General features: G+C 37.1%; 11 protein-coding genes across 16 annotated transcripts; 5 read left to right on the top strand and 6 right to left on the bottom strand.

The window, feature by feature from the left end:
• Nucleotides 1-505: 505 nt before the first annotated feature.
• Nucleotides 506-2325, top strand: MYB120 (myb domain protein 120; the record flags this gene model as incomplete). Its single annotated transcript, NM_124884.2, has 2 exons — nucleotides 506-1002; nucleotides 1081-2325. The coding sequence occupies exons 1-2, from the start codon at nucleotides 676-678 to the stop codon at nucleotides 2323-2325; spliced, it is 1572 nt and encodes a 523-aa protein (NP_568819.1). The 5' UTR covers nucleotides 506-675.
• A 2263-nt stretch (nucleotides 2326-4588) lies between these two features.
• On the bottom strand, nucleotides 4589-5096 carry AT5G55010 (uncharacterized protein). Its single transcript, NM_124883.2, has one exon. It carries the CDS (start codon nucleotides 5022-5024, stop codon nucleotides 4695-4697), a length of 330 nt encoding a protein of 109 aa, NP_200312.1. The 5' UTR covers nucleotides 5025-5096; the 3' UTR covers nucleotides 4589-4694.
• A 22-nt stretch (nucleotides 5097-5118) lies between these two features.
• FIP2 (potassium channel tetramerization domain-containing protein / pentapeptide repeat-containing protein) lies at nucleotides 5119-8619 on the bottom strand. 2 transcript variants are annotated; one of them, NM_124882.4, is made up of 12 exons: nucleotides 8571-8619; nucleotides 8235-8317; nucleotides 7774-7883; nucleotides 7193-7327; nucleotides 6905-7051; nucleotides 6444-6527; nucleotides 6292-6338; nucleotides 6125-6198; nucleotides 5954-6012; nucleotides 5716-5775; nucleotides 5519-5599; nucleotides 5119-5378 (listed from the first exon to the last, which is right to left on the bottom strand). In NM_124882.4, exons 2-12 carry the CDS (start codon nucleotides 8278-8280, stop codon nucleotides 5325-5327), a joined length of 897 nt encoding a protein of 298 aa, NP_200311.1. In that variant the 5' UTR covers nucleotides 8281-8317; nucleotides 8571-8619; the 3' UTR covers nucleotides 5119-5324. The 2 variants fall into 2 exon arrangements, with proteins under 2 accessions (NP_200311.1, NP_851193.1); NM_180862.1 differs by having other exon boundaries at nucleotides 5177-5599; nucleotides 8571-8614.
• A 119-nt stretch (nucleotides 8620-8738) lies between these two features.
• On the bottom strand, nucleotides 8739-9463 carry AT5G54990 (RING/U-box superfamily protein; the record flags this gene model as incomplete). The annotated part of the gene is made up of 1 exon (NM_124881.2): nucleotides 8739-9463. Exon 1 carries the CDS (start codon nucleotides 9417-9419, stop codon nucleotides 8739-8741), a length of 681 nt encoding a protein of 226 aa, NP_200310.1. The 5' UTR covers nucleotides 9420-9463.
• A 525-nt stretch (nucleotides 9464-9988) lies between these two features.
• AT5G54980 (Uncharacterized protein family (UPF0497)) lies at nucleotides 9989-11290 on the bottom strand. The gene is made up of 3 exons (NM_124880.3): nucleotides 10908-11290; nucleotides 10717-10828; nucleotides 9989-10618 (listed from the first exon to the last, which is right to left on the bottom strand). Exons 1-3 carry the CDS (start codon nucleotides 11123-11125, stop codon nucleotides 10364-10366), a joined length of 585 nt encoding a protein of 194 aa, NP_200309.1. The 5' UTR covers nucleotides 11126-11290; the 3' UTR covers nucleotides 9989-10363.
• A 1514-nt stretch (nucleotides 11291-12804) lies between these two features.
• AT5G54970 (uncharacterized protein) lies at nucleotides 12805-13948 on the bottom strand. Its single transcript, NM_124879.3, has one exon. It carries the CDS (start codon nucleotides 13651-13653, stop codon nucleotides 13276-13278), a length of 378 nt encoding a protein of 125 aa, NP_200308.1. The 5' UTR covers nucleotides 13654-13948; the 3' UTR covers nucleotides 12805-13275.
• Nucleotides 13949-14091: 143 nt separating this feature from the next.
• On the top strand, nucleotides 14092-16371 carry PDC2 (pyruvate decarboxylase-2). Its single transcript, NM_124878.3, has one exon. The coding sequence runs from the start codon at nucleotides 14243-14245 to the stop codon at nucleotides 16064-16066; it is 1824 nt and encodes a 607-aa protein (NP_200307.1). The 5' UTR covers nucleotides 14092-14242; the 3' UTR covers nucleotides 16067-16371.
• Nucleotides 16372-16591: 220 nt separating this feature from the next.
• Nucleotides 16592-17092, top strand: AT5G54950 (Aconitase family protein; the record flags this gene model as incomplete). The annotated part of the gene is made up of 2 exons (NM_124877.2): nucleotides 16592-16849; nucleotides 17036-17092. The coding sequence occupies exons 1-2, from the start codon at nucleotides 16682-16684 to the stop codon at nucleotides 17090-17092; spliced, it is 225 nt and encodes a 74-aa protein (NP_200306.1). The 5' UTR covers nucleotides 16592-16681.
• Nucleotides 17093-17470: 378 nt separating this feature from the next.
• AT5G54940 (Translation initiation factor SUI1 family protein) lies at nucleotides 17471-18942 on the top strand. 3 transcript variants are annotated; one of them, NM_180861.2, is made up of 3 exons: nucleotides 17516-17567; nucleotides 17644-17708; nucleotides 18113-18653. In NM_180861.2, the coding sequence occupies exon 3, from the start codon at nucleotides 18166-18168 to the stop codon at nucleotides 18502-18504; it is 339 nt and encodes a 112-aa protein (NP_851192.1). In that variant the 5' UTR covers nucleotides 17516-17567; nucleotides 17644-17708; nucleotides 18113-18165; the 3' UTR covers nucleotides 18505-18653. The 3 variants fall into 3 exon arrangements, with proteins under 3 accessions (NP_568818.1, NP_001332503.1, NP_851192.1); NM_124876.5 differs by lacking the exon at nucleotides 17644-17708 and having other exon boundaries at nucleotides 17471-17567; nucleotides 18113-18942; NM_001345103.1 differs by having other exon boundaries at nucleotides 17492-17567; nucleotides 17660-18850.
• Nucleotides 18943-19354: 412 nt separating this feature from the next.
• AT5G54930 (AT hook motif-containing protein) lies at nucleotides 19355-21191 on the top strand. 2 transcript variants are annotated; one of them, NM_124875.5, is made up of 3 exons: nucleotides 19355-19443; nucleotides 20039-20897; nucleotides 20980-21190. In NM_124875.5, the coding sequence occupies exons 2-3, from the start codon at nucleotides 20085-20087 to the stop codon at nucleotides 21025-21027; spliced, it is 861 nt and encodes a 286-aa protein (NP_568817.1). In that variant the 5' UTR covers nucleotides 19355-19443; nucleotides 20039-20084; the 3' UTR covers nucleotides 21028-21190. The 2 variants fall into 2 exon arrangements, with proteins under 2 accessions (NP_568817.1, NP_001032075.1); NM_001036998.1 differs by having other exon boundaries at nucleotides 19363-19443; nucleotides 20989-21191.
• AT5G54920 (polyadenylate-binding protein interacting protein) lies at nucleotides 21129-24924 on the bottom strand. Of its 2 annotated transcripts, none has more exons than NM_001125965.2 (13): nucleotides 24627-24924; nucleotides 24263-24384; nucleotides 24062-24177; nucleotides 23776-23890; nucleotides 23401-23435; nucleotides 23140-23203; nucleotides 23030-23057; nucleotides 22685-22905; nucleotides 22286-22549; nucleotides 21973-22071; nucleotides 21812-21862; nucleotides 21619-21706; nucleotides 21129-21526 (listed from the first exon to the last, which is right to left on the bottom strand). In NM_001125965.2, the coding sequence occupies exons 1-13, from the start codon at nucleotides 24811-24813 to the stop codon at nucleotides 21348-21350; spliced, it is 1569 nt and encodes a 522-aa protein (NP_001119437.1). In that variant the 5' UTR covers nucleotides 24814-24924; the 3' UTR covers nucleotides 21129-21347. The 2 variants fall into 2 exon arrangements, with proteins under 2 accessions (NP_001119437.1, NP_568816.1); NM_124874.4 differs by having other exon boundaries at nucleotides 23791-23890.
• Between the last annotated feature and the right edge of the window lie 99 nt (nucleotides 24925-25023).

Below are 25023 nucleotides of genomic sequence, written 5' to 3'. Positions count from 1 at the left end.
CAAAATGGATTCGTTGCACTGAGTCGAATGAAAAACTTTTTTAGGTAGAATCTGATAATGTTAGTCAACTATGCCAATCTATCCAAAGCTGACAATGGTTTTATGGGGGAAAAATGTTATTTGAAGGTTGAAAACATTTGACCAATCCTGTCAAAACAAGTTGTTTCTATACTCTTTAAAAGGTTAATTATCTAAAAAAAAAAAGAAGAAGATAGTTCACGTTGAATGTGATATTAAAATAAGCGTGTTACAAATGTCATTACTTAAAATAGAAGATTAAAAACATTAGTAAATTTTTAAAAAAACAACCGATATTGTGAGTTGTCTTAAGAAGACTTGTGTTGTGTCCAGAGAAACAAACACTGTCAATTTCTTCTCTCTCTCTCCTCTTTTTTTATTTATATCTCTTTTATTTTCTTGTTTTTTCCGTTGTAATTTTACACCGTAAATTACCAAAGTTACCTCTTCTCTGTTTTTCCCTCTTTGTCATCATTTGTCACAGTACAAAAAAAAAAAAAAAACAATTATTTTCCGATGGCCGAACTTGGAGGGTGAATATCACTTTGTGGGTCCTACCTTTCTCAAATCCCCCCAATCATAAGCCAAAACACAACAAGACGTTAATAAACACAAACTCTGTTTCTTTCTCTTCTTGAATCGGCAAGGGAAGAAGCTATGATCATGTACGGAGGAGGAGGAGCAGGGAAGGACGGTGGATCCACCAATCACTTATCAGACGGAGGAGTGATATTGAAGAAAGGTCCATGGACGGCGGCGGAAGATGAGATACTTGCTGCGTACGTTAGAGAGAACGGTGAAGGGAATTGGAACGCCGTTCAGAAAAACACAGGTTTGGCTCGTTGCGGCAAAAGCTGCCGTCTTCGATGGGCCAATCACCTCCGACCAAATCTGAAAAAAGGCTCTTTCACCGGTGACGAAGAACGTCTCATCATTCAGCTTCATGCTCAGCTTGGTAACAAATGGGCTCGCATGGCTGCTCAGGTATAACAACAACTTATACATATATACTTGGTGTTACCTGCGTTACACGTTAACTAATCTTCATGCAATTTATTATAGTTACCGGGAAGAACAGACAACGAGATTAAGAACTATTGGAACACGAGATTGAAACGACTTCTTCGCCAAGGACTTCCTCTTTATCCTCCAGATATTATCCCTAACCATCAACTCCATCCACATCCACATCATCAACAACAACAGCAACATAACCATCATCATCATCATCATCAACAACAACAACAACATCAACAAATGTATTTTCAACCACAATCTTCACAACGAAACACACCATCATCTTCCCCTCTTCCATCTCCAACACCAGCAAACGCAAAGTCCTCATCATCCTTCACTTTTCATACCACGACTGCTAACCTCCTCCATCCACTTAGCCCTCACACTCCAAACACACCATCTCAACTCTCTTCCACACCGCCTCCACCACCACTTTCCTCTCCTTTATGTTCCCCTCGCAACAACCAATACCCGACCCTTCCCCTCTTTGCCCTCCCGCGTTCCCAAATCAACAACAACAACAACGGAAATTTCACTTTCCCTAGACCTCCACCTCTCCTTCAACCGCCTTCATCACTCTTCGCAAAACGTTACAACAATGCTAACACTCCTCTTAATTGCATCAACCGCGTCTCAACCGCACCATTTTCCCCTGTTTCAAGAGACTCCTACACTTCCTTTCTTACATTGCCTTACCCTTCCCCAACCGCTCAAACCGCTACTTACCACAATACTAATAACCCTTACTCTTCCTCTCCTTCCTTCTCTTTAAACCCTTCTTCTTCTTCTTACCCTACATCAACTTCTTCCCCAAGCTTTCTTCACTCCCATTACACTCCTTCTTCCACCTCATTTCATACCAACCCAGTTTACTCCATGAAACAAGAGCAGCTCCCTTCAAACCAAATTCCCCAAATAGATGGCTTCAATAACGTCAACAACTTCACAGACAACGAGAGACAGAATCATAACCTTAACAGTTCCGGTGCTCATAGAAGAAGTAGTAGCTGCAGCCTCTTAGAGGATGTCTTCGAAGAGGCCGAAGCTTTAGCCTCTGGAGGCAGAGGCCGACCTCCAAAACGAAGACAACTCACAGCTTCTCTTCCGAACCACAACAACAACACCAACAACAACGACAACTTCTTCTCGGTTAGTTTCGGACATTATGATTCTTCTGACAACTTATGTTCCTTGCAAGGTAAAACTAAAACCACTTACAACACTTCAAATCTAAACTACTCTTCTCTCCAAGTAAAATGTAAAATGTTTATGATCAAAACGCAGATTTGAAATCAAAGGAAGAAGAGTCTCTTCAAATGAACACAATGCAGGAGGACATAGCTAAGCTTCTTGATTGGGGAAGTGATAGTGGAGAGATCTCTAATGGACAATCATCTGTTGTCACTGACGACAATCTTGTTCTTGATGTTCATCAATTAGCTTCACTATTCCCGGCTGATTCTACAGCCGTCGTAGCCGCAACAAACGACCAACACAACAAGAATAATAACAATAATTGTTCCTGGGATGACATGCAGGGAATAAGGTAGAAACTATGTCTGAAAAGAATCTACGGCCAAGATCAAGAACTAACAAAGAACAGAGTTTTTTGATCTTTGATTGTATATGTATCATTAATTTTCTTAACTTATAATTGTTGCAAATCATCTGTTAACTATTCAATGCAATTTGATTCCTTACTTAATTTTGTGATCATGGATACGTTCATGTATTGTTTTTCAACCTCTTACAAAGTCTTCACTAGAATAATTAAACTACCTAGACGCAGTCATATAAAGAAACTCTTACAAAGCCCAAACTAGTGCCGTTTTGATATATATAAAAAGTGTTCTCCAGAAAGCTTTCTTGCAAGTTTCGAGAAGGGATCTTCGAAATTGAAGTTGGTCCAAGCAGCAATCTCACAATAATCCACCTTCCTCCCTATACCGTGCGGGTCCAAACTTTCTAAACTTTTCTTTGATGAACTAAAAAATTGTGTCTTTTTGTTAATGTAAAAAAAAAAAGCAGTTCTCCAAAAAGAAGTGTTTAACAATGTAAAGCCTAAGCGATGGCTTCACTTGGTTGTCCTCCGGAACGGCCCAACAGTATGCAACTCCAAAGTCTTAATACATGCAAGACCAACCTAAAACTAAGCAATCATTGGATATGTTGAGACTGATTATGACCTGATGCTGTTGGAGTCTTACGAGATAGAAGTAATGGGCATAACAAGTGACTCCTTTTTTGTTTTTCTTTTGCAATTAGTGGGCTTTATTTTAACCTTCAATGTGTCCGTTTAGGCTTTATAAAAGTAATGGGCCGAAAAAAAATGTAAATCCGCCGACACTCGGCAAAATCCACAGTCAGGCGGATTAGAATTGTCAAATTTAAGACTTACGGATTTATGCGGGCTGGGCTCATAAAAGGATTGGGCTTGTAACTGGGCGGGCCGAATGGGGTGGGTTTAGCCCGCACTAACACACGTAAGCAAAGCAAGCGTGGATTGCTAAAAAGAAATCAACGGTGGAGAACTGCAGAACCAAAAAAAAAACATAAAAAGATCTAACGGTCATAAGATTAGCGTCAAACCTAAGCGAAAGAACCTTCCAAATTTTGTTATCTTTCAAAGCGTCGACCTAACTTTGAATTACTTGTTTTGTTTGTGATTAATATTTAAAATAAATCCTAAGAAAATGAAATAGAAGAATAATTTGCTGTCAATGATACGAAAGATAATACCATCCAAAGAACTAGTGCGCAGTGCTTTTCCAAACTCTTTCTTCGTATGTTAACTCTCCTGATCGATTTTATCTATAAAAACCCTATTTTTCTCTACAATCTACCTCACAACTTACACATCTCTCTCTCTCCTCTAGCTCTTGCAAATCTTGAATGGTCATTTCCTTCTTTTACTTGTACGTAGTACGTTTCTAGATTGATCTTCTTATATCTCTCTTTTTTTTTATTGTGAGGATTTTGAGGAGCAAGCCTTGATGATTCGACAAAGTGAAGGGTTTGGTCTTCAGAAAGTTTTCTTGCAAGGTTCAAGAACGGATCCTCAAAATTCAAACTGTTTCTCACCAATTTGAATTGTGAAGATCCGTTCTTGAACCTTGGAAGAAAACTTTCTGGAGACCAAACCCTTCACTTTGTCGAGTCACCAAGGCTTGCTCCACCTAAGGCTTAGAAGAAGAAATTACGAAAATTTTAAGCAAAACATAAAAATTAATTTAGAACAAAAATATGCCAAAAAGAATATTAGGTTGATTATAATGTGTAATTTAGTAACTTGTGTTCGTATCATTATTGTATTACCATTCAAAAGGTATAATGCATGATGTTAATAAAATAAAACATAATTTTGGTATTTAATAAAAATTTAATATATATATATATATAATGGTAATTTCCAAAATATAGTATCTATATAAAAATATAAAAATAATTAATAAAGTTTGATAAAGATGATTATTGCCTTAAGTGTATTAAAGAAGTGAGAAAAGAAAATTTAATGAGATAGGAAATAAAAAAGTGAGAAAAGAAGATTTTAAGTTATTGCCTTAAGTGTATTAAAGATTTCTTGTATATATTGCTAATTATAATTATCAAAAAAAAATTTCTTCTTTTCTTTTTAATACATACAATCGAATGTTTGATATTTAGTAATTGAAATAAATATGAAAACATAATAGAAAAGTAATTTGCCTTGACTTTCTATCGAGAAAGTTTGAAACGAATTTGAAGTCGTAAAGAGAATATGTGTTCAGCGAGATCTTTATTACCAAATTTTCGAGTTTTTCATAAATTACTGACAAGGAAAACGAATTTGATTTTACCGGAAAAGCTTTGAGATTAATGCCTTCCTTGGTTGTCTTTGACTCGTGGAAACACGTACAGTTTCGCTCTATAGTGGTAACATGGTCCGGTAGCTCGAAGCTGGTATCTTTGGGTACTTTGTTATTACCACTAAACCCTAATATTTTCAACATTATTTCGTTTGTCTTATGATTGTAACTTCGTTCTCTCTACCTGAATATATATATAGTGTTCCTTTTGTTGTTGTTTAACGTAAGCAAACTCATGTAGGATTAGAAGGTTTATAATTTCCAAATTCATTTGGGATTAGAGAAAGATAACATTATTAGAAAAAATGCCTCTTAGAAAAAAAGAAATATTTTTGTTATTTCAATTTTCAACAACAAGGAGCATTGAGAAATGGCCAATACATTCACGTTTTGCCATAATCAGTTACAAAGACGAGACTTACAGTCAGTCTGAACAAATGGAGTTTATCGGATAGCACCGGTCATATTAGCACCACCGAGGTTTGCTCCTTCCATATGCTGTTACATAAACATATCGCAAGGATTAACCATTTAAACTCTACTCAGAAACTTGTATAAGAGCCAACCAATTACTGGCCTATATCAATCAATCTGCGCATGTATGTTTTTCAATACCCAAGTATTGGTTTTGGACTTACCGCTTCTCGCAGATTCACATGCCTCAAGTAAGCTCGTTGAAGGTTTGCTCCTTTGAAGTTGGCATTACTCAACTTTGCACCCTATACATATAAGATCCAGTTAAAACCGTAACTAAACACTACTCATTTAAGACTACACTTATTAGCACAAATCAAATAAGGCTGAATATAAATTGTCAATAAAAGGAATTGCTTACCTTCAAATTTGCACCTTCTAGATTTGCTCCTTCTAAGTTGGCATTCGTAAGGTCTGCATTCTGTTAGGTAAGAAAGAGAATCAAACATTATCACCGAATCACGCTATGCTCATAAACACCTACTGGATACGTGGGATTGAAAGGTGGGGATTAAACCGGCAATTCATAACCATTAATTGTCATGGTGAAAAGTCTAAGCTAAAATTCTAATTCTACACAGACTAACTACTTAAGGCACCTGCAAGTGTGCAGTGCGGAGATCTGCACCACAGAAGCTGCAGCCCACTAAGCAGGCATCTACAGTACACAAGTAGGAACAAATTAGTAAGATTATGGTTATATGTATGTACAAATTTCATTTCATGACAGTCTAAAAGATCGTTAACAAGCAAGATAGGCTTATATGCACCTTGTAGATTTGCACTCTGAAGATTTGTACCAGCTAACAACGCTCCTCTAAGATTTGCGCTGGTAAACTCACACCTTTTATAGGAAAGAAAGAATTTAAATCTTTCAGGTGAGTGTTACCAAGTAAAAATTGTCCAATATACGATGAGAAACTAACAAATTCCTTACTCGCGCAAAATAGCATTGTGAAAGATGGAGCCTTCTGCATCAGCATTCTGTTTAAGCATTAAGTAATTCAGCAGATGTTCAAGCAAACTCCCCTGATGCGATGATATTATTCGTCTCGCAAAGCAGAAAAAAAGTTGATACAACATATTTACCCGAAATTTGGCACATTGAAGATTTGTACGAGAGAAAAACACATTCCTGAGACAAGCATAGCTGAAATCCACAAGGGATAGATCCTACATTATTCAAAGAGAACATTCAGACAGTAAATACGAAATGGTTTCTTCTAGACACTGACTAAGACGAAGAAGCTCTTCTTCCCGGATAGGTTTACTAATCCCTTAATGTTGACAAGAAATAAAGACACTCACTAAGACAGCAGATGTGTATTCCAGTTGAAAAAATCAAATTAAAATGTAACTGCAAGTTCTTTTTAAACTCCAGGTTAAAACAACAAGAATCAGTTAGTCCATACGTTCTATTAATTTTCCTTCATAGAAGTTAATCAAACCCACAAATGAAATCTGAAGGAACTGATTTGGGGATCAGAAATGTAGTGGTTTCAAATCAGCAGCATTGTAAACTACAAGAATATGAGGTTAAGAAATATTACCAGTTTAGAAAGATCGATTCCAGAAAGATTAACTCCTCGGAACCTGACTCTTTCGGTTTGTATACATTTGATGATATCTATACGCGTTAATTCAGCTTCTACTTCACCAACTTCTTTTCTCGAATCTTTTATTCCATCTTTCAGTCCCTGAAATAGGAAGAGAATGCAATGTATTACATCTCCAACACAAATTATTTCTGTACTCCACAGAAAGTAAAACTCCAGTTACTAGCTAAGAAATGAAAAACAAAAACGAGAATAGTAAGGTAAGAGAGAAACTTAGCGTACAAGAAGCTGATAGTAGTCTGCTTCCCGCAAAAGTTCAGAACAATCAGGATCTGACAGACTAGGAATAACGCCATCACGCAACCAATTTAAAATATGACGGAAGTGCTTCCCATCCCTATCTATGAATACATATCCCTGCAACAATAAAAATTAACTAGTTTAGTGGAAATACACATCCATGTATGCATACAGCGCAAGCCTTTCCTCGTTTGAACCTCGCCCTTAACTTAAAGTCTTTAAGGCTATTATGCCATCCTAAGGTGCTGCTAAATGGAAAAAGCATACTCATACATATAAATGTGAGTGTATACAGTATATTGTTATGTCTAACAGATTTTCTGGTACATGGCGTCAAAACTTTGAATCGATTCTTATATTTTGAAGCAAATCTTATAGTCGGTAGCTAAAATCACAGTCTCTGTTGTAAACTAAATTTTAAAATATCATTCAATGAAGGCTACTCAATCCAAGGACCAACTATTACACTCAGTGAAGCCTATAAATATGCAGGTTCTGAACTAGCACCATCCTGAAACAAAATATTGGGGTGCAAATCAAGTAATAAAGAATGCAACAATTACCTTTTTGGATTCCTGGCACATTGCATGTCGACCACTAAACATCGCTGCGAGCATTGAGTCTGGCTCACGAATAGTCAAAGTATCAATGGTCGTACAAAATTTCTTTCCACCTGCATGAAAACAACATTAGCTATCACAGTTAATTATGATCAGCCCAACAAAGATTGAAGTTTACAACTGAAACCAGAGAGGTCAACGAAACCTAAGCCTCAAAGTGAGAAACATTTGCTGAACTAGAGCATTCACCATCTCAATCACAGGATTCAGAAACATAACTAGGAAAAGATGACCAAGCACATCCTTTCTCACACGATTCTAGCTACCAGTTTTAGTTAATCAATAATTGGTTCAAAGTTAAACATTGTGGATAAAAAAGGATTGATTTTTCACAGGAATTTAAACGTTTAACTAAGTGATGAGTAATGGGATTGCAAGAAAATATATAAAAGGACGAAATTTACCAATGTTAAGACGAACCATGGAAGACAAGTTAGAGCTCGTCTCCATGAGAAAGATAGAAGAGAACTCAACACCAAGCTTTGACCTGTAAGAAGACTATCACTTGATGATGATCATGATGATGATGTAAACATAACTTAAGGCCTACACAGAACTAGAGTTGACAAAATCTCGAATCTTTGCGCTCTAATTCTATTGAAAATTTTGAATGTTTCATAGCAAAAATACTGCGATCCAGTAACTCAAATTCATAAGTTAAACGAGGATTACTCATATTTCGTAAACAAATTGAATGAAAAATGGTTTTGATTTACACAAGTAGAAAGTGTGATTTTTACCTGCGAATATTTCGTCTTTCTTCGTTCTTGCTGAGAATTTTGGTCGAAGAGACTAAGAAAAAATGATTCTTATTGCTTTTTCCGACCAAGGAAACTAAATGGGCTTAAATGGATTGGATAAAAGCCCAATTCACATATTAAAGCCCAATACAAAAGTTCACATACAGCTTAATAGATAGAAACAGTTTTGCCATGAGCTTTGGTTCGGCAGATAGGACAAGAAGGGTTCTTTTTCAGCCACGTCATTATACAGTCTCTGTGAAAAACATGGGAACATGGTAACTTCATGCGACTCACCCCACTAGATAACTCCGTTAAGCATATCGGACAATCCAACGCCGGGACCAGACAAGTACCCTTTTGTTTACAACAACAATCAATCCTCACCCATTGTTCCACGTCGACTTTAACGTCAACTTCTACCTTCAAACCTCCTCCTGTTCCGCAGCGGCGGTTTCTGAACTTGACGGATTCGGTTGAGATGTAACGGACAAGACGTTCTTGAATAGTTTGCGGGAGATACATCGCCGACAAGATGATCATGACGTGTTCAAGGCATGTTTCTTGAGAGACAAGAAACTGTTTTGGGATGTTGTCTTCGAGTTTAAATACACGATCGGGATGACGTTCAAGAGTGGTCTTAAGTTGGTGTCCATCGAGATTTTCATGACGAATCCGAAGATTTGGCTGGTAAGTTACGATGAAGGAATACGAATCTGATTCGACCTGAGAAGCTTTGAGATGAATGACTTCTTTTGTGGTCTTTTTCCGGAGAAAGCAACGATTAATGACTCGATCAGTTTCGTTCGTTGAGGTTGAGATGAGTTCATGCTTGTAGCTGTTCTTCATGGTTGGTGTGGTATGAACCAGAGGAACTAGACCAAAAACCTCTCTTAATTAGATCTTATGTTTTTTTTGAACTTCTTTTTCTCTCTCTATTGTTGTGCAAAGATATAAGGGTGAATTGAAAGAATAGCCATTTGATAATGAAATTATCTAAAAAAGGTTTAAGTCATGTAGGATTAGGAGTTTCATATTTTCAAGAAATTTATATATGGGTGACTACTTGGTTTACTACTCACTGACAGCAATGTATGATTTTTTACTATATTAAGTGCAATATATTTGTTGGTTGCCACCTTATCAATTTAATAAATTATTCATTTGATTTGGTCTTTATTTCTGCAACTTCACTTTGATTCTTTCTATAGATTACAGTATCTTTTTTTTCTTTTGGTTAAAAACACTATTTCAATGCTTTTGTATTTATTATTTTGTAAAATTTTGTACACCTGTTAATCCATGTAAGGATTTATAACTTGCTATAAACTGATATTTATAGATTTACATAAATGGTAGTATTTAGGTAAAATCATGTAAACATCTATTTTTTTCCGCAAAATAAGTTATTTATACATCTACAGGATGTGCCGGTCCAACAAAAATGATGGTCCGAGTCAAGATTTTTTTTGTAGCGCTCTTTCTATCCCTTATTCAAAATTAGTTTAAAATCATGCAAAATTTGTGTTAAAAAATTTATTAAACAAAAATTTTAAGATACACCTATATATTAACATTAAAAAGTAAAATAATAATTTGGTAGCCTTAAAAAACATAAAATAAATTGGTATTTCTAAACGGCTGCCTAACCCGCTTGTTCTTTGTAGGAGTATGGTGCCTACAACAACAGTTGGCGGCATAAAAAAAAATATTTTGTAATATTTTGAGAAGAAAGTTAAAACACCATAAACTGCTGCAACATTTTGATAAAGTTGAATCCAAAACTGACTAATTTAAGCATCATTATTGGTTTGAGAATCACAAGGAGGATCAAAGGGACTAAAAGCTCTATAAGCAGAAATGACAGAGAGAAATAAGAAAAAGAAAAGAACAAAGACATGAAGTCCCAAAGCAATTGTGAGTTTTGAACAATAATGTGGATAAGAAGAACACATTTCACTCCATGTCACTATTTTGTCTCCTTTGTTAAGTAGATACACTATCTCTGTTGCTCCTGCTACTGATGTTGTCATCACATAAGCTAAAACCTTCATACACCCAAAAAAATATAAAAACATTATTAACTAACATAAGAAATTGCATACTAGATATTTGATAAATGATTGAGAAGATAATTTTAAAAAACCTGGTCAGGAATAAAGAAGAGCCAAGCTTTGGAGACTAAACATGTGACCCATGAAGAAACAGTAGAGAGCAGAGCATAAATAGCAGATATGGCACTCACACCAACCATATACCTACAAATTATAACTAATTAATTAATAATTATAAAATACTTACTAAAAAGTTGAAAGAAAGTAAAGAGTATATGTTTACTTGAGACCCATGATGGAGTTGTACTCTAAATTGCCGTAGTCCGGGTTGGATTCGTGGTTAGTGACAGTTAACCAGATGGTTGCAACACTGAGAGGAACCACACTTAGTCTGAGACATGAATCTATGATCTTCAAAGACATAGGAGCTTGTGGTTGTTGCTGCTTTGAAGAACTGCTTCTCTCTTCTTCTCTTGTGTTGTTATTGTTGTTATCTCTCATCTCTGGTTGATTGGATCTGAAAATCAAATTTTTTTTTTTTTTTTTTGGTGTGGTTTTGGAGAGGAAGAAAGCTATAAAAATTGTTGAATAGCTTCAAGTGGATTTCTCAGTTAGATTATCTATCTCTTTATATATAAAATAAATATGTAGATATATGTGTTTGTGGTCACAATACATATAAAAACAAACTATAATAGATACAAAAAAGTTCCTTTAACTTCTACTCTTTTTATGATTAACCTTTGAAACCGCGTGGAAAAAAAGAAGAAGTGATTTTCCATAGAAAAACTTACAATGTGAATATGGATTAAAGTTTTTTCACCATCTCCGGATTGTAGCTTTATCTTATTAAAGTTAGAATTTTGCTTTAAATCGTTAATGATTTTGATAAATTTTATATTTTTATTTTATTTCGAGTGGCACCAAAAAAATTTATGGTTGTGGAAGTGACATGGACGAGGCAAGTGCGGTGGTTGCTGGTAGCGAGAGAGATCGACATTTGGCTTGCCTTGGTGGGCAGTGGGCTTCATATGAATCATCATGGCTTTGGATTATTAGTTTTACTTGAGATAATCTTAAGTATTGAGATGCTTATTATTTTTAAAATCGTTGCTAAATATTAGTACGTTCTTTACATTAAGTGATGACATTAGCATTAGTCAAGGTGATGTCACATCATACTTCTAAAGAATTCTGCAACAACAAAATTAATCGACCATAGGGAGTCTGCATTTACATTGGGTTTTCAGATTTCGCCATTTTGGTTTAAGTTTAGGTTTGATTCAGTGAGAAAAATATCAAAATCAAACATAACTTCATATTTTATAATTCGGTTTGAGTTTATAGCTTTGAATTTACGTCGGTTTGGTTCTATCGACCGTGGTTTAGTAGCTTTAGTTGGGGCTCAGTTTGGTTTATTTCAAAACCTACTAAGATATATGGGTCTACGTCGACAAAACATGAACGAAAACAATATCAAATAGGCTACGAGTTGTGTTTTCACATCATGTTTCATTATTTTAAAAGAAACAATTTGTGATTTGGTTGGTTTATTCGAATCTAGTAGTTTGGACGACTCACGTTTATGTAATCTCGTGATACGAGAACAATTCCACTCCTTTCAAAAAAGTGGTTCTCTCTCTCTTTTACCTCTATTTTGAGGTTGATTTATCAATGCACATGTGGAATAGTTGTAGTACTTGATGCATTAAATTTATACATAATGGGGAGATATTGAAAAAGTAGTAAAGATGAAGGATTTGACAATGAAGAGAGTTAAATAAAACTTTGAAGGGTAGAAAGTGAAAGTTATGAATGGTCTCTTACATATAACATACATATGTACTTGGGGATATCAACATCAATTAATAACCGATTGCATAATCAGAGGGTAAAGAGGTTCAGTTGGATCAGGATTCAAGTTCAACCATATGGGCAGCGACGTTTGCTAAAGGCAACATATAGATAACCATCATTACCCATTAGAACAAATGAAAGAAAGCATATAGATAAAACTTATTAACATCGAATGATGAGACTAAATAAACCAAGACCAATGTTCCATATGCGGTAATACCACCAAGCAAATGAAATCTGTTAACACCCATCGACAAACATAGGTAACCATTTGGTCTGAGACAATAGCGTCTGATAATAGCAGAAGGCAAACATTTTTACCCATCACAACAAACAGAGAGATAATCAAAACCTATAGATTTGAGATGTTTAGATTAAGCAAAGCAGAGAATTGACTGAGGTAACATAGCCTATGTCAATTACAATCTAACAAGATGATAACAAATTTGAGAAAAATATATGTAGTCTTATATCATTACTCTTCGAATCTTTAAGTGTTTGGCTAATCTTTCAAAACAGTTACAACACTTAAGAGTTACATATACATCATTAAGAATCCCAAAATGATACTCATGTAAGTGTTCATTAATATGTAGTGAAGGAATCTATAGTCAAATCCAAATCGTAAGATATCAAATCAACACAAACATTAAATTAACAAAGATAAACTCATCAATTGAAAACACACAATTTATTGATAATTTAATGATTCATATAGTGAGTCTTATGATAGTATTAAACATTTTACCCGAATTGTATCATCAGATTACAGATTTGGTAGAAACTAGTTTAACTCAATGAGCAATAACATCACTACTGGGTTCAACAAGAACTGAGTTTATAGGAGGATTGATATTCATCATCATCATCGACGAGACAGATCTAGCAGCGGCTAATTTCTTCCTCTGATAACTGTAAGGACCATAGATCTTTCTTAGAAGATGTGGTACCTGATCTATCGTCAGATTCCGCGAAGCCGCTGCTGCTTCATCAACCGAGTTCTCAGATGGTGAAATCGGATCTACTAGCTGCGAGAGGGAGGAGCGAGATACGAGAGATGTAGTAGATCTAGCGTTGATTCTCGAGTTTCGGATCTGAGCAAGCGCTCCTGGTTTTAAGTAGCGGTGGAATCCGTCGCTTCTTCTCGCCGGAGATTTAGAGATATCCTTCATGGTAACGATTTGGTTAAGCTTGGTGAAAGAGATTGAAGAATCTGATGATCGAGAGAGCGAGAAAGAGATTGTGGGAGATATGTGATTGGAGATTGGGGATCTACGGATTTTTGTAATTGAGTGAGAGCGGCGGGAAAATCGGCGTTAGGGGGGAAATACGAGTCTCTTTAGGGTTTCGAAAAGTCGCCAAGAGCGGGAGTTTCTTTTTGAGTCACGTGGTATTGACACGAACCGGGTCGGATCCTATATCCAATCGGGTCCTATGATGCCCTTGTGGGCTGCGCATGAGAGCAATTATTCTCTGCGGACTCACAACTATTCTCAACGTGAACTTTCTAACTTGTTCTCCAATATCCAACTATATAAGGACACGTGTCAATCTCAGAGACACATAAATATCTGCGGCTAAAAATATCTTATTAGCCGCCTATTTCATACCACCGTTTGATTACTTTAGCCACCGTTGTTTTACGTCTATAATTAAGTATCTTCCACTAATCTCATATTTCAAACTGTACTTTTACCTCGAGCTCTCTCCAATTTTCTCATAGCTCTATTGTTCGAAAATTCTGAAACGAACGTTACCACTATGGACACTAAGATCGGATCTATCGACGCGTGTAACCCGACCAACCACGATATCGGCGGTCCTCCAAACGGCGGAGTCTCCACCGTTCAAAACACAAGTCCACTTCACTCCACCACCGTCAGCCCCTGCGACGCGACTCTTGGCCGTTACCTAGCAAGACGGTTAGTCGAAATCGGCGTCACCGATGTCTTCTCCGTTCCTGGTGATTTCAACCTGACGCTTCTCGATCACCTAATCGCCGAACCAAACCTCAAGCTGATCGGTTGCTGCAACGAGCTTAACGCCGGATACGCTGCTGACGGTTACGCTAGATCTCGCGGTGTTGGTGCGTGCGTCGTTACGTTCACCGTCGGTGGATTGAGTGTTCTGAATGCGATCGCCGGTGCTTACAGTGAGAATCTGCCTCTGATTTGCATCGTCGGTGGTCCAAACTCCAACGATTACGGTACCAATAGGATTCTTCATCATACAATTGGTTTACCTGATTTCACTCAAGAGCTTAGGTGTTTTCAAGCTGTTACTTGTTTTCAAGCTGTGATTAATAACTTAGAAGAGGCTCATGAACTTATCGATACTGCGATTTCAACTGCTTTGAAAGAAAGCAAACCTGTTTATATCAGTATCAGCTGTAATTTACCGGCGATTCCTCTTCCGACGTTTAGTCGTCATCCTGTTCCGTTCATGCTTCCGATGAAGGTTAGCAATCAGATTGGTTTAGATGCGGCGGTGGAGGCAGCTGCTGAGTTCTTGAACAAAGCTGTGAAGCCAGTTCTTGTTGGTGGGCCGAAAATGCGGGTTGCGAAAGCCGCGGATGCTTTTGTTGAGCTTGCTGATGCTTCTGGCTATGGTCTTGCTGTGATGCCTTCTGCTAAAGGACAAGTACCTGAGCATCACAAGCATTTTATAGGGACGTATTGGGGAGCTGTGAGTACAGCTTTTTGTGCTGAAATCGTTGAATCTGCGGATGCTTATCTGTTTGCAGGTCCGATTTTCAACGATTACAGTTCTGTTGGGTATTCTCTGCTTCTCAAGAAGGAGAAGGCAATCATCGTTCAGCCTGATCGGGTTACTATCGGTAACGGACCTGCGTTTGGATGTGTTCTTATGAAGGATTTTCTAAGCGAGTTGGCTAAACGAATTAAGCACAACAACACTTCTTATGAGAATTATCACAGGATCTATGTCCCAGAAGGAAAGCCTTTGAGAGATAACCCGAATGAGTCTTTGAGGGTTAATGTACTGTTCCAACACATTCAGAATATGCTCTCTTCTGAGTCTGCTGTGCTTGCTGAGACAGGAGATTCCTGGTTCAACTGTCAGAAGCTGAAGCTCCCTGAAGGATGCGGTTACGAATTCCAAATGCAGTACGGATCAATTGGCTGGTCAGTGGGTGCTACTCTAGGCTATGCTCAAGCCATGCCAAACAGGCGTGTCATTGCTTGTATTGGAGATGGTAGTTTCCAGGTAACCGCACAGGATGTATCTACGATGATACGGTGTGGGCAAAAGACCATAATCTTCCTCATCAACAACGGAGGCTACACCATTGAGGTGGAAATTCACGATGGTCCTTACAATGTCATAAAGAACTGGAACTACACAGCTTTTGTTGAGGCCATACACAATGGAGAAGGAAAATGCTGGACTGCCAAGGTGAGATGCGAGGAGGAGTTAGTGAAAGCAATCAACACGGCAACCAATGAGGAAAAAGAGAGCTTTTGTTTCATTGAAGTGATAGTGCACAAAGACGATACAAGCAAGGAACTTTTGGAGTGGGGCTCTAGAGTCTCTGCTGCTAATAGTCGTCCCCCAAATCCGCAGTAGAGTATATAAATGCACTCAACTTATATATATTTCAGATTTGGTAGTGTCTTCACCGTTCTATGTAAAGTAGTGTGGATCCTTTTACACCCATCTGGATGGGAAAAAAATGTGTGTCCCCTTGAGGATATAAACTGTTTGAGTGCCTAAATAAGAACTTGTTTCCTCTGCTTCATCTTTCGTCCTCAGTTTTACGCAGATTTATCAGAGCTATAGTCTTTGTGTCTTGGATTGGTATGTTGATTGACTTAAGAAAGTTGAGATCCCATCCCAAGATGCCAAATGATTACTTTAAAGGCAGTTGGTAGAGTCCTTTCTTTTCCCAATTTATACTAACTTTTGTTTTACCTTTTCTTGCTTTCTGTTTTTTTGGTTCATGGCTAAATTTGATCTTGTTTCTATGAGGAATGCAGTGAGGCGTCTTGGGAGTGATCCACTGGTTTACAAAACGACTTCATCGCTATGCTGTTGTAATGTGACGAATCTTTCGCTGTTGGCCATAATTTATGACTTAAGTAGGATTAAATAGCTTATTCCATAGTAACTCCCCTAAATTTCTGCATAGAGAAACCTGTCCAAATTTGTGATGCAGCTTGAATTCGACAGGAATTGGGGTTAATGGCCTTCAAGTCCGGTGAAGATGCAGAAACCCTTGGACTAACTGGCCATGAACTCTACACAATCCACCTTCCTAGTAATATCAATGAGATAAAACCAGGCCAGGACATAACTGTGACTACTGACACTGCTAAATCTTTTGTCTGCACTTTGCGGTTAGACACAGAGGTAATCACAAAAGCTTTTGTTTAGATTTGATTGTCACCATATATTTAATGGTCTGACTTGGTTGATTGGAATTGATCAAGTGGAACTAACATACTATAATCATGGCGGTATGCTTTCGTATATCATTCGAAGTTTGAGCAACGAGTGAGTGATTTTGATTTAAAAACATCTCCTCGCTTGATCTAGATTTGGGTTCTTTGCTTCATCAAAAAGCAAGTAAATTCGGTGAGTGACAATGTGTAAAACGTTTTCAACATAATGTATCAGAACAATCTGCAATAAGACGTCTCTTCTTTTGTCAGACAACCACAGATATCGAATAAAATACGAAATCATATTGACTTCGAGATTCTTCTCGCAAGTGTTGTTATTGGACCCACTTGTGGCTCTTATTATCTTTCTTTTAATAAATGCTCTTAATGGGCCTACACGGATATGAGAGTTGCGCGTCCATTATACGCAAAGAAAATAGATAATTATTCTCTGCGTCTCACACCAGTTATTCTAAACGTGAAACCTTCCCCACTTGGTCACTAATTCGAACTTATCCATCCACGTGTCTAGAAAATAATAGATCTACGGCTAAGATTTAGCCGCCATAAAAAGAAGATCTATGGTAAAAAAAAAAGGTCTATAAATACAAAACCTTCCTTAAGCTTTCTTCTTCATCAATTGAATTAACAAAAACTCCAAAGACTCCATCGAACAAAACCTTCAGGTACGATTTGTTCTTTCTTTTGTAGATTTGATCGTTTCGTTGTTTGTTGTTCTCTGTTTGATTGATTGCTCTCTAGTTTTAATTCGATTTAGGGTTTTGAAGCTTTCTCTTTGTTCGTTGTTTCGTTTTCGAATCGGATTGGTATGATTTTGCGTTCTGTTTTTCTTATCTTATGGTTTTGATGTGTGATTTGGATATAATCTCTGCATAAACTATCGAATCTCATATTAAAGCGAATTGATTTACTTGATTGTTATGGTTTTGAGAAGTTTGATCTAAATTTTGGATTGTCTCCTCTCAAATCATTTTATTGGTCAGCTTTAGGGTTTGGATTGAGATTGAATTCGAATATATCCATGATCCAGTAATTGATCTATATAGGGACTTTTCGTATGTTATAATCTAGTTATATGTTGAACATCATGATGACATGATCTATTTGGTTAAGTCATGCTCTGTTCTTGATTAATTGTTGTTGATAAAGACTAGATTTGTTTATTGTTGATTGGAGTCTAAAACTTGGGTTTTCTCAATTTGTTTTGCAGAGAGAATCAAACAGCTTAAGGGCAGTTTCTTAGTTAAAAGTAACCAAGTTTACATGGTTGAGCTAGACATTCAGATTCCATCAGCATACGATCCATTTGCAGAAGCTAAAGATTCAGATGCACCAGGAGCTAAAGAGAACATTCACATTCGAATCCAGCAGAGGAATGGGAAAAAGAGCTTGACGACTGTTCAAGGGCTTAAGAAAGAGTACAGCTACGAGAGGATTCTCAAGGATTTGAAGAAAGATTTCTGCTGCAACGGTAACGTTGTGCAGGACAAAGAACTAGGCAAGATCATCCAGCTTCAAGGTGATCAAAGGAAGAAAGTGTCTCAGTTCTTGGTCCAAACTGGGATTGCTAAGAAGGATCAGATCAAGATCCACGGTTTCTAAACTGAACCCGAATTGGATCGTTTGATATATCTATACTATTTATGCGAATAATTGGTGTGGTGTGGTGTGTTTGTGACCATTACAAGTTTTTAAAGCTTTGGTTTTGTTATTGACTTTTGCAATGATAAGAAATATTTCGATTGTTCTAATTTCTGAAGCTCTTCCTTTGATTACTTGCAAAAGAAGGAAATAAGATTCCTGAAACGAAATAGAATGGTTAGAAAAAGCTGATAATTTGATGGATCAAGGGATGAGATAAGAAGCTAGAGCATTCAATCAAATGTACTTTGAGAAATTGAATGTCGTCCACTATATTTGGAATAAATCTGAAATATGATTTTGTTTATTGTATGGTTGGAAATGTATGAAAGTAACGAACGTATCAGAGAACAGATAAACAATAATTTTGCAATTAGACTCAGAATATTTATCAACCAATCTCAAGTTAAACCGAAATTTGTATATATACCAATACTAAGTTAGTACATTTTTCTAGTTACCCAACTTTTTTTCTTTGCAAAAATTAAGTCCAAGGTTGAATGGGCTTTAAAGTAGTATCTTTGGGCTAATCCAAAAGAAGAAGGATTACATTACTTCGCTAATGGCCTGATAAATCAAAGATCTTTGCATAGCAGACACGTGGTTTTCACGTGACCTCTAAAAAAGAAGAAGTAACTGATCACAGAAGCATAATAAAAAAGCAAGAAGGAAATATCTTTAAGCAAAGATATTATCTAAAAGCCCAAACAAAAACAAACCATTAATTTAACAAAACAGAGAAAGTGTTATAACCAAACAAATCCACAATTTTTTTTGCTGTAATTAAAATATTTTTGGCCCTCTCAAATGTTTTTGTCTTTTTTCGCATTAGCCCTTTATTGACTCGTTGTTAAATGCCACAAGAAGAAAGCTGAAGAAAGGGAGACGAAAAATTCGCAGGTCTGTGTTTTTTCTCTCTGTCTTCTATGTCTCTGTGTTTTACACCGAAATTGACGGAAAAAGTTTAAAGCTTTTGTTTCCTGTGTCGTGCTTTGTTTTGGTTATTTTGGGTAATAATACTGTGTGTTTCTTCACTCGATTTTTTTTTTGAAATCCGAGATTTTTTGTTTTTTCTGGGGTTGTCTATGTGATTTGATTCTAGGGCTACTGAGAGATTGCTAATTTTGTTTCTTGTGTGTGTTGATTAGTGGTTTGATTTTGAGTTAATTTGTAATTAGGAGTCTTGATTTTAAGGGTTTAGAAATGGTTGCATGTTCTTTTGGATTACTGGATCTTATCTGCTTTAATCCCAGGTTTTTAGTAGAAATGTGAATAAAATTACAGTTTCATTATTCAGTTTTTTTCTTGGATTGTGAAAGTTATTTGTAAAAAAAAAAAGTTTACATTTTTGAAACTTGTTTTGGTTTTGGTTAAAGATTTTGTTTATAGAACATCTGAGATTTTTAACTTCTCGTTACTGTGATGATCTTTGGTGTTGTACTGTCAATTGTGTGTATTGACGATTTTCACCTGTGTTTTATATTTACTGTCTCAGAGGAACTATAGCCAACACTAGTCACTGCAATATCGAGCTTGGAGAAATGGAGAAGGAAAGCCATGAGGAGAACAACCACACTATCTCAGGTGATTTAACGGCAAAACGGAAACGAGGTCGTCCGAGGAAACAATTGAAGCTGGAATCGAATGAGCACTCTCTTGGTCATTCTCCAAGTTTTAGCAGGAGTCAGCAGCAGTCTCGCCAGAGGAATGACGATGAAGCTATGGTTGGACAGCCGATTAGTGGTGTGATTGAGGCGACATTTGAAGCCGGGTTCTTGCTTTCTGTTAAGGTTGGGAATTCAGATAGCATGCTTAGAGGTGTGGTCTTCAAGCCTGGTCACTGTGATCCTGTATCTGTTGATAACGATGTTGCTCCTGATGTTCCAATGATAAGAAGAAACAGTGATGTGATGCATCATGATGGCTCAGCTAAAAGAGGTCGGAAATCTAGATTCCGGGAGAAGCGTGGTAGTGGTGTTAGAAGCAGAGCATTGGTTCCTGTCCCGATTCAGCCGGCTCATCCAACAATACCAAATAATCTTATTGTTCCCGTTGTGCTTCAGCCTGCCCATCTAGAGAATGGTGGTGAGCGGGTCCCGATCGACCACAGTCCCATGCAGACCGAGACAGGGTCTCAAGCGAGTGGAGCGAGTAACGGCAAGCCTTTTGAGACGCTTCTCACACAGGTGATGAATAAAGGTCAAGTCCAGCACACAACACAGTCCGTTGAACCCGAGTCAGATGAGCAAGCTCTGTCCATTGAGCCATTGCAGGCGATACACCCAATCCATCCAGTACATATGCTGAAACCCATGCCGAGTTACGGACGAGGCAAGATGACAGAACTCCTTCAGGTACTAAACCCAACCATACCAATGATTATATCCCAAGCTTACTTGGTTTTCTCTATAGAGATTCATGTTTGATTTGTCTTAGGCTGTGCAGGAGAATGTGAGAGAGACCCATTTTTCTCAAGGCCATTGATCTTCTGAAGACTATTATTTCTTCTTGCAAACCCTTAAGAGCTTAAAGTCTGATTCAATCTTATTGTAATCAGAAATAGGAAAACAGAATCTAACTATTGTCTAGCTTAAAGATGTCAGCAAAATTATCGTGATTCATTATATAAAATGCTCATAACTTCCTCTTTCTGTTTTCTTTAGCTAGTAGTTGTATATCATTGAGAAAGAAAAAAAATCCAAGTCATCAGACGGATCTATAATTTTTGGTTTTTAACTATGTATCAAAAACTTATTAAGCTGGGAGGCAAATAATAAGGTAATGAAGATGAAAAACAAGACTTTCTATAGAAACTTTGTGCCATAGAAACCATTAGGAACCGGAATTGGCATGGCCCGGTTAATGGGAAAAGGTGACTGCATAACCGGAATATCGGTAGGCATGACTGTGTAAGGCTGATGTCCATTGGCTGCAAATGGTTGTGGAGCATATAGATGCATCGGTTGACCAGTTGCGATTAGACCTGAATTACCAAGAAAGTGAAGTTTAGTGAAAACCAAAATCTTTGGTCTTACTTAACATGAAACCATAATTGGACAGAGAAGAATGTTTTACTCTGATGCTTTGGATACTGAAACTGTTGGGGAGTAAAGAGAGGACGAGGAGGCAAATGTGAGTTATGTGGTGCTCCTTGAACCAAATCCTTATAAGAACATAAAAGGGAAGCGGATTTGAGTTTCTTGTAAGCAAAAAAGGCTAATGTGATTGTTTATGTACACAATAATATTATTATTCAAGTTCTTCTTACCTGAGAAATTGGTTGCATATACATAAGCTGTCCTGATCTCCCGACCATCACCTGGAATATACGATTCAATTAGCATTTAGAAACTCATACACTATCACTCAATTCTTATAAACAATTTTATGAACAGAAGTGAGAATATGGTGTTGTTAATGAAATGCAACCTGAGGATTGGGATTTACAAGCATTGGTGTGGGTTGAACAGAATGGTACTGAGTGGTGAATCTATGTGGCTGTCCCCTGTTAATAGTTGGTCCAACCATCTGCAGAAAAATGAGTTCAAATGAAAAAAATAATCCATTGATTGCACAGAACTTTGAATCACCGGTTGCGAACAATACTCAGTTTCACAATCTGGTCATGCAATATTGGTATTTCAGCCATTTGAGCTAATAGATGAATAAAGGTTCCCAAAAAATGTGATATATTAAAAGAGAGAGAGAATAGAAGATGCCTCATTTGTGGTTGAATACTTACATGTTGGGGAAAATGAGATCCACCACCAGCATTTCCAGTAGCCAAATTAGTGTACGGAACAAACTTGGAAGGTGAAGATGCATGAGACAAGAAAGGGCTGATTCCAATTTCTGGTTGAACAGCTTCTGGAACTGGTAACATAGGAGTATTGCTTGGCACATAACCCATATTCGCAACAACAGGCGTCATACCGGCATGAGCTGATGTAAGACGTTTTGCAAGAGATGGGGAAAAAGTCTTTGCTCCTGGATTCAGTTTAAACTCCTGAATTCAAAAACGAGTAACAAATAAAGTAAGATGAAACAATGCACAAGTCATCAAGCTGCCATAACCAAGAAACGAGCATCTCAAACTAACATATATTCTGAATATGAGAAACCAATACGAATTCTTTATCACCTTAGCCTTCTTGTCAGGGTCTGTTGCCTGCGTAGGTGGTAAGCTATTTGTAGATACCACCAAAACCAGACTCACTTCTGAGTTTTCATCCACAGTAGTGCTCTGTGATGAAGAATTTTCAGTTGACGAGGGTCTCTCCGTAGCATCGTGAAAACCATTACTAGAAGGTTCCGGCATTTTCTCTTGTTCTATCGGCTTTACACGTTCAGACATGTTGTCCACTGTCATTATAACACGTGATGAGACACATGTCAGGAAACATTTTCTTGTCAAAAAGGAAGCAGAAAAGAGTTCATCATGGTTCTGTAAGTAAAATAAAAAAGTTTTTCCCAAAAAGGAACTCACAGCTACAACTTGAGCTTCTGGCTTCAACCTGCAATAGGTAAATATAATAATAAGCAGCTGCTGAGCAATATCTTGAAAAACAGAATGAACCAATTATGTGCAAGACTAACGTTATCCTCCTGATGAACATCAGTAATTTTTTTGCTATTCTTCAAAATGCGGACTCCTGCCTGTCTGTCAGCAAAAGAATATACAAGAATCAGAGAGTTACCTACTGAGCACAGAGAGGTTTATTGTAGCCAGAAAACTAGATAGCTAAAACTGATATATAAGTAGAAGTTTGGTTACATATTGGCAAATATTAAGACGGAGATAAAGATTTTAACAGGACACTAATTATATACCAAAAACAGTATACTTATGATCCATACCGTTGATGGTTCAGTGAGCTAGGATGATATTTGTTCTGCAAAAGAGGAAATTGGAAAAGGAATCAAGAGAGTGAAAACCAAGAAAGGGACTCAGACTGTGAAAGCTGAATTAAACAACATGACAAGATGTTAACTAATGACTCTAGGCAAGGCATCTATTTTAAAGTCAACCCATTACAGAAACCGAAAACCAAGTCATCTACTTTAATGTCAACCCATTACATCCTACTAAATGGAGGCTGGCTTTAACTTCCATCTTGGGGAGACACAAGGGCCCATGGACCTTGTGAGCTAGACATCAACTCTATCACCAGTTCCCACAACAATAGGAGAATTACTTAGTTAAATTCCACAATACAAACAAGACAAAGCTACCTGTAAAATACCAACCTCATCTCTTCTCCCTGGCTCTTTCATGGCACCTGCGGTCTCCCCAGATGTCAAGGTTCTTGCTTTACTTTCCAAACAATTTTCACGTTTCGCGGAATTCCTATTTCATAAATTAAAGAGATTAAAAAAAAAAATCATAAAGCCATAGAACAAATCGACACAAAACTAAAAGACAAGAGACTGCGAGGAGCAAAACAAGATTCATAATCCTTAACCTTCTAACTTTTCTATCTAAATATGAACTTATAACAACATTAACTACAAAGGTTACCTTCTACGATTAGTGCCCCTTCTGTTCTTGCCAGAATTGAAGGAAGAAACTGCCACGGCCGACACGACATTTTCACCCTCAATCTCCCCTGCAACATTGGACGAAAGCGAGACTCCCTATGAAAATAAAAATAAGAAAGTCACACAATCTGGCTTTAAACGAATCTCTACAAGTAAAATCACCATAGAAAAAAAGACCAACCTCTGCAACAATTTGAACAATATTGGAAGACAAAATCACAAGTGTCTCCACAATCTTCCCACTTTCTACATTCGATTTACTTCTTCCCTTCTTAGTAAGTTTTGCATTCTTCAACACAATACCTAAATTCAGAATCAAACCAGTAAAATTCAGAAACAGTCAAACAGACCAAAATGCTACACAAATCGAAAAAAAACTAGCAATGTTACAATGAATGATTCACACCACCAATTAAGTAATGAGCATAATTTCGTAAGATCCTAATCAAATCTCTGTGATCTCCGACACAAATTCAAAGACCAATTTCATCAACGAAAACACAAATTACCAAATCAAAACCACATTAAACCAAAAGGAAACGTACTGAATTCATTCTCAAGAGAGACAGTGTAGAATATCCCAGAAAACACAGAGCCATCGTTGATATGCACATGGACTTGTAAGCCGATGATACACATAGTAGAGATTAACAGAGCTTCGTTCAGCGATGATGATGATGACGAAGGAGAAGAGCGTGAGATCTCATTTTCCAATTTCTTCGCGATTGCCATATTCAAATCAAATCAATTCGTTCCAAAATTTCACAGTCCGGTGTACTCGCATCTATATATATATGTATCGCAAGTTCACAACAAAAGAAGACGAAGACAAATAGGGATTCGAGAATCAGAAGAGATCCAGAGAAGATAGACGAGGGAAGCGAAAAAAAAAATGCTTTGTTATTGGGCCTTTGTGTATCCTTATTGGGCCTAGATTAGTTT

The sequence above is a fragment of the Arabidopsis thaliana genome, chromosome 5, assembly GCF_000001735.4.
Source record: "Arabidopsis thaliana chromosome 5, partial sequence".
Lineage (NCBI taxonomy): Eukaryota > Viridiplantae > Streptophyta > Magnoliopsida > Brassicales > Brassicaceae > Arabidopsis > Arabidopsis thaliana.
This window is presented reverse-complemented; position numbering and strand designations above follow the sequence as displayed.

Bases quoted from the DNA above. Each gene is read 5' to 3' on its own strand.
- AT5G55010 (NM_124883.2), bottom strand. From the start codon at position 5,024: ATGTTGAAAATATTAGGGTTTAGTGGTAATAACAAAGTACCCAAAGAT.
- FIP2 (NM_124882.4), bottom strand. From the start codon at position 8,280: ATGGAGACGAGCTCTAACTTGTCTTCCATGGTTCGTCTTAACATTG. The intron at 7,884-8,234 runs GTAAATTTCGTC...GTTTTCATGCAG, and splicing joins CATGGTTCGTCTTAACATTG to GTGGAAAGAAATTTTGTACG. The intron at 5,600-5,715 runs GTAAGCAATTCC...TTATATGTATAG, and splicing joins TAGAAGGTGCAAATTTGAAG to GGTGCAAAGTTGAGTAATGC.
- AT5G54980 (NM_124880.3), bottom strand. From the start codon at position 11,125: ATGAGAGATAACAACAATAACAACACAAGAGAAGAAGAGAGAAGCAGT. The intron at 10,829-10,907 runs GTAAACATATAC...TATAATTTGTAG, and splicing joins AACTCCATCATGGGTCTCAA to GTATATGGTTGGTGTGAGTG. The intron at 10,619-10,716 runs GTTTTTTAAAAT...GGGTGTATGAAG, and splicing joins TCTTCTTTATTCCTGACCAG to GTTTTAGCTTATGTGATGAC.
- AT5G54970 (NM_124879.3), bottom strand. From the start codon at position 13,653: ATGAAGGATATCTCTAAATCTCCGGCGAGAAGAAGCGACGGATTCCAC.
- PDC2 (NM_124878.3), top strand. From the start codon at position 14,243: ATGGACACTAAGATCGGATCTATCGACGCGTGTAACCCGACCAACCAC.
- AT5G54940 (NM_124876.5), top strand. From the start codon at position 18,166: ATGGTTGAGCTAGACATTCAGATTCCATCAGCATACGATCCATTTGCA.
- AT5G54930 (NM_124875.5), top strand. From the start codon at position 20,085: ATGGAGAAGGAAAGCCATGAGGAGAACAACCACACTATCTCAGGTGAT. The intron at 20,898-20,979 runs GTACTAAACCCA...GATTTGTCTTAG, and splicing joins AGATGACAGAACTCCTTCAG to GCTGTGCAGGAGAATGTGAG.
- AT5G54920 (NM_001125965.2), bottom strand. From the start codon at position 24,813: ATGGCAATCGCGAAGAAATTGGAAAATGAGATCTCACGCTCTTCTCCT. The intron at 22,906-23,029 runs GTGAGTTCCTTT...TTATAATGACAG, and splicing joins CAGAAGCTCAAGTTGTAGCT to TGGACAACATGTCTGAACGT. The intron at 22,072-22,285 runs GTAAGTATTCAA...ATTTTTCTGCAG, and splicing joins GATCTCATTTTCCCCAACAT to ATGGTTGGACCAACTATTAA.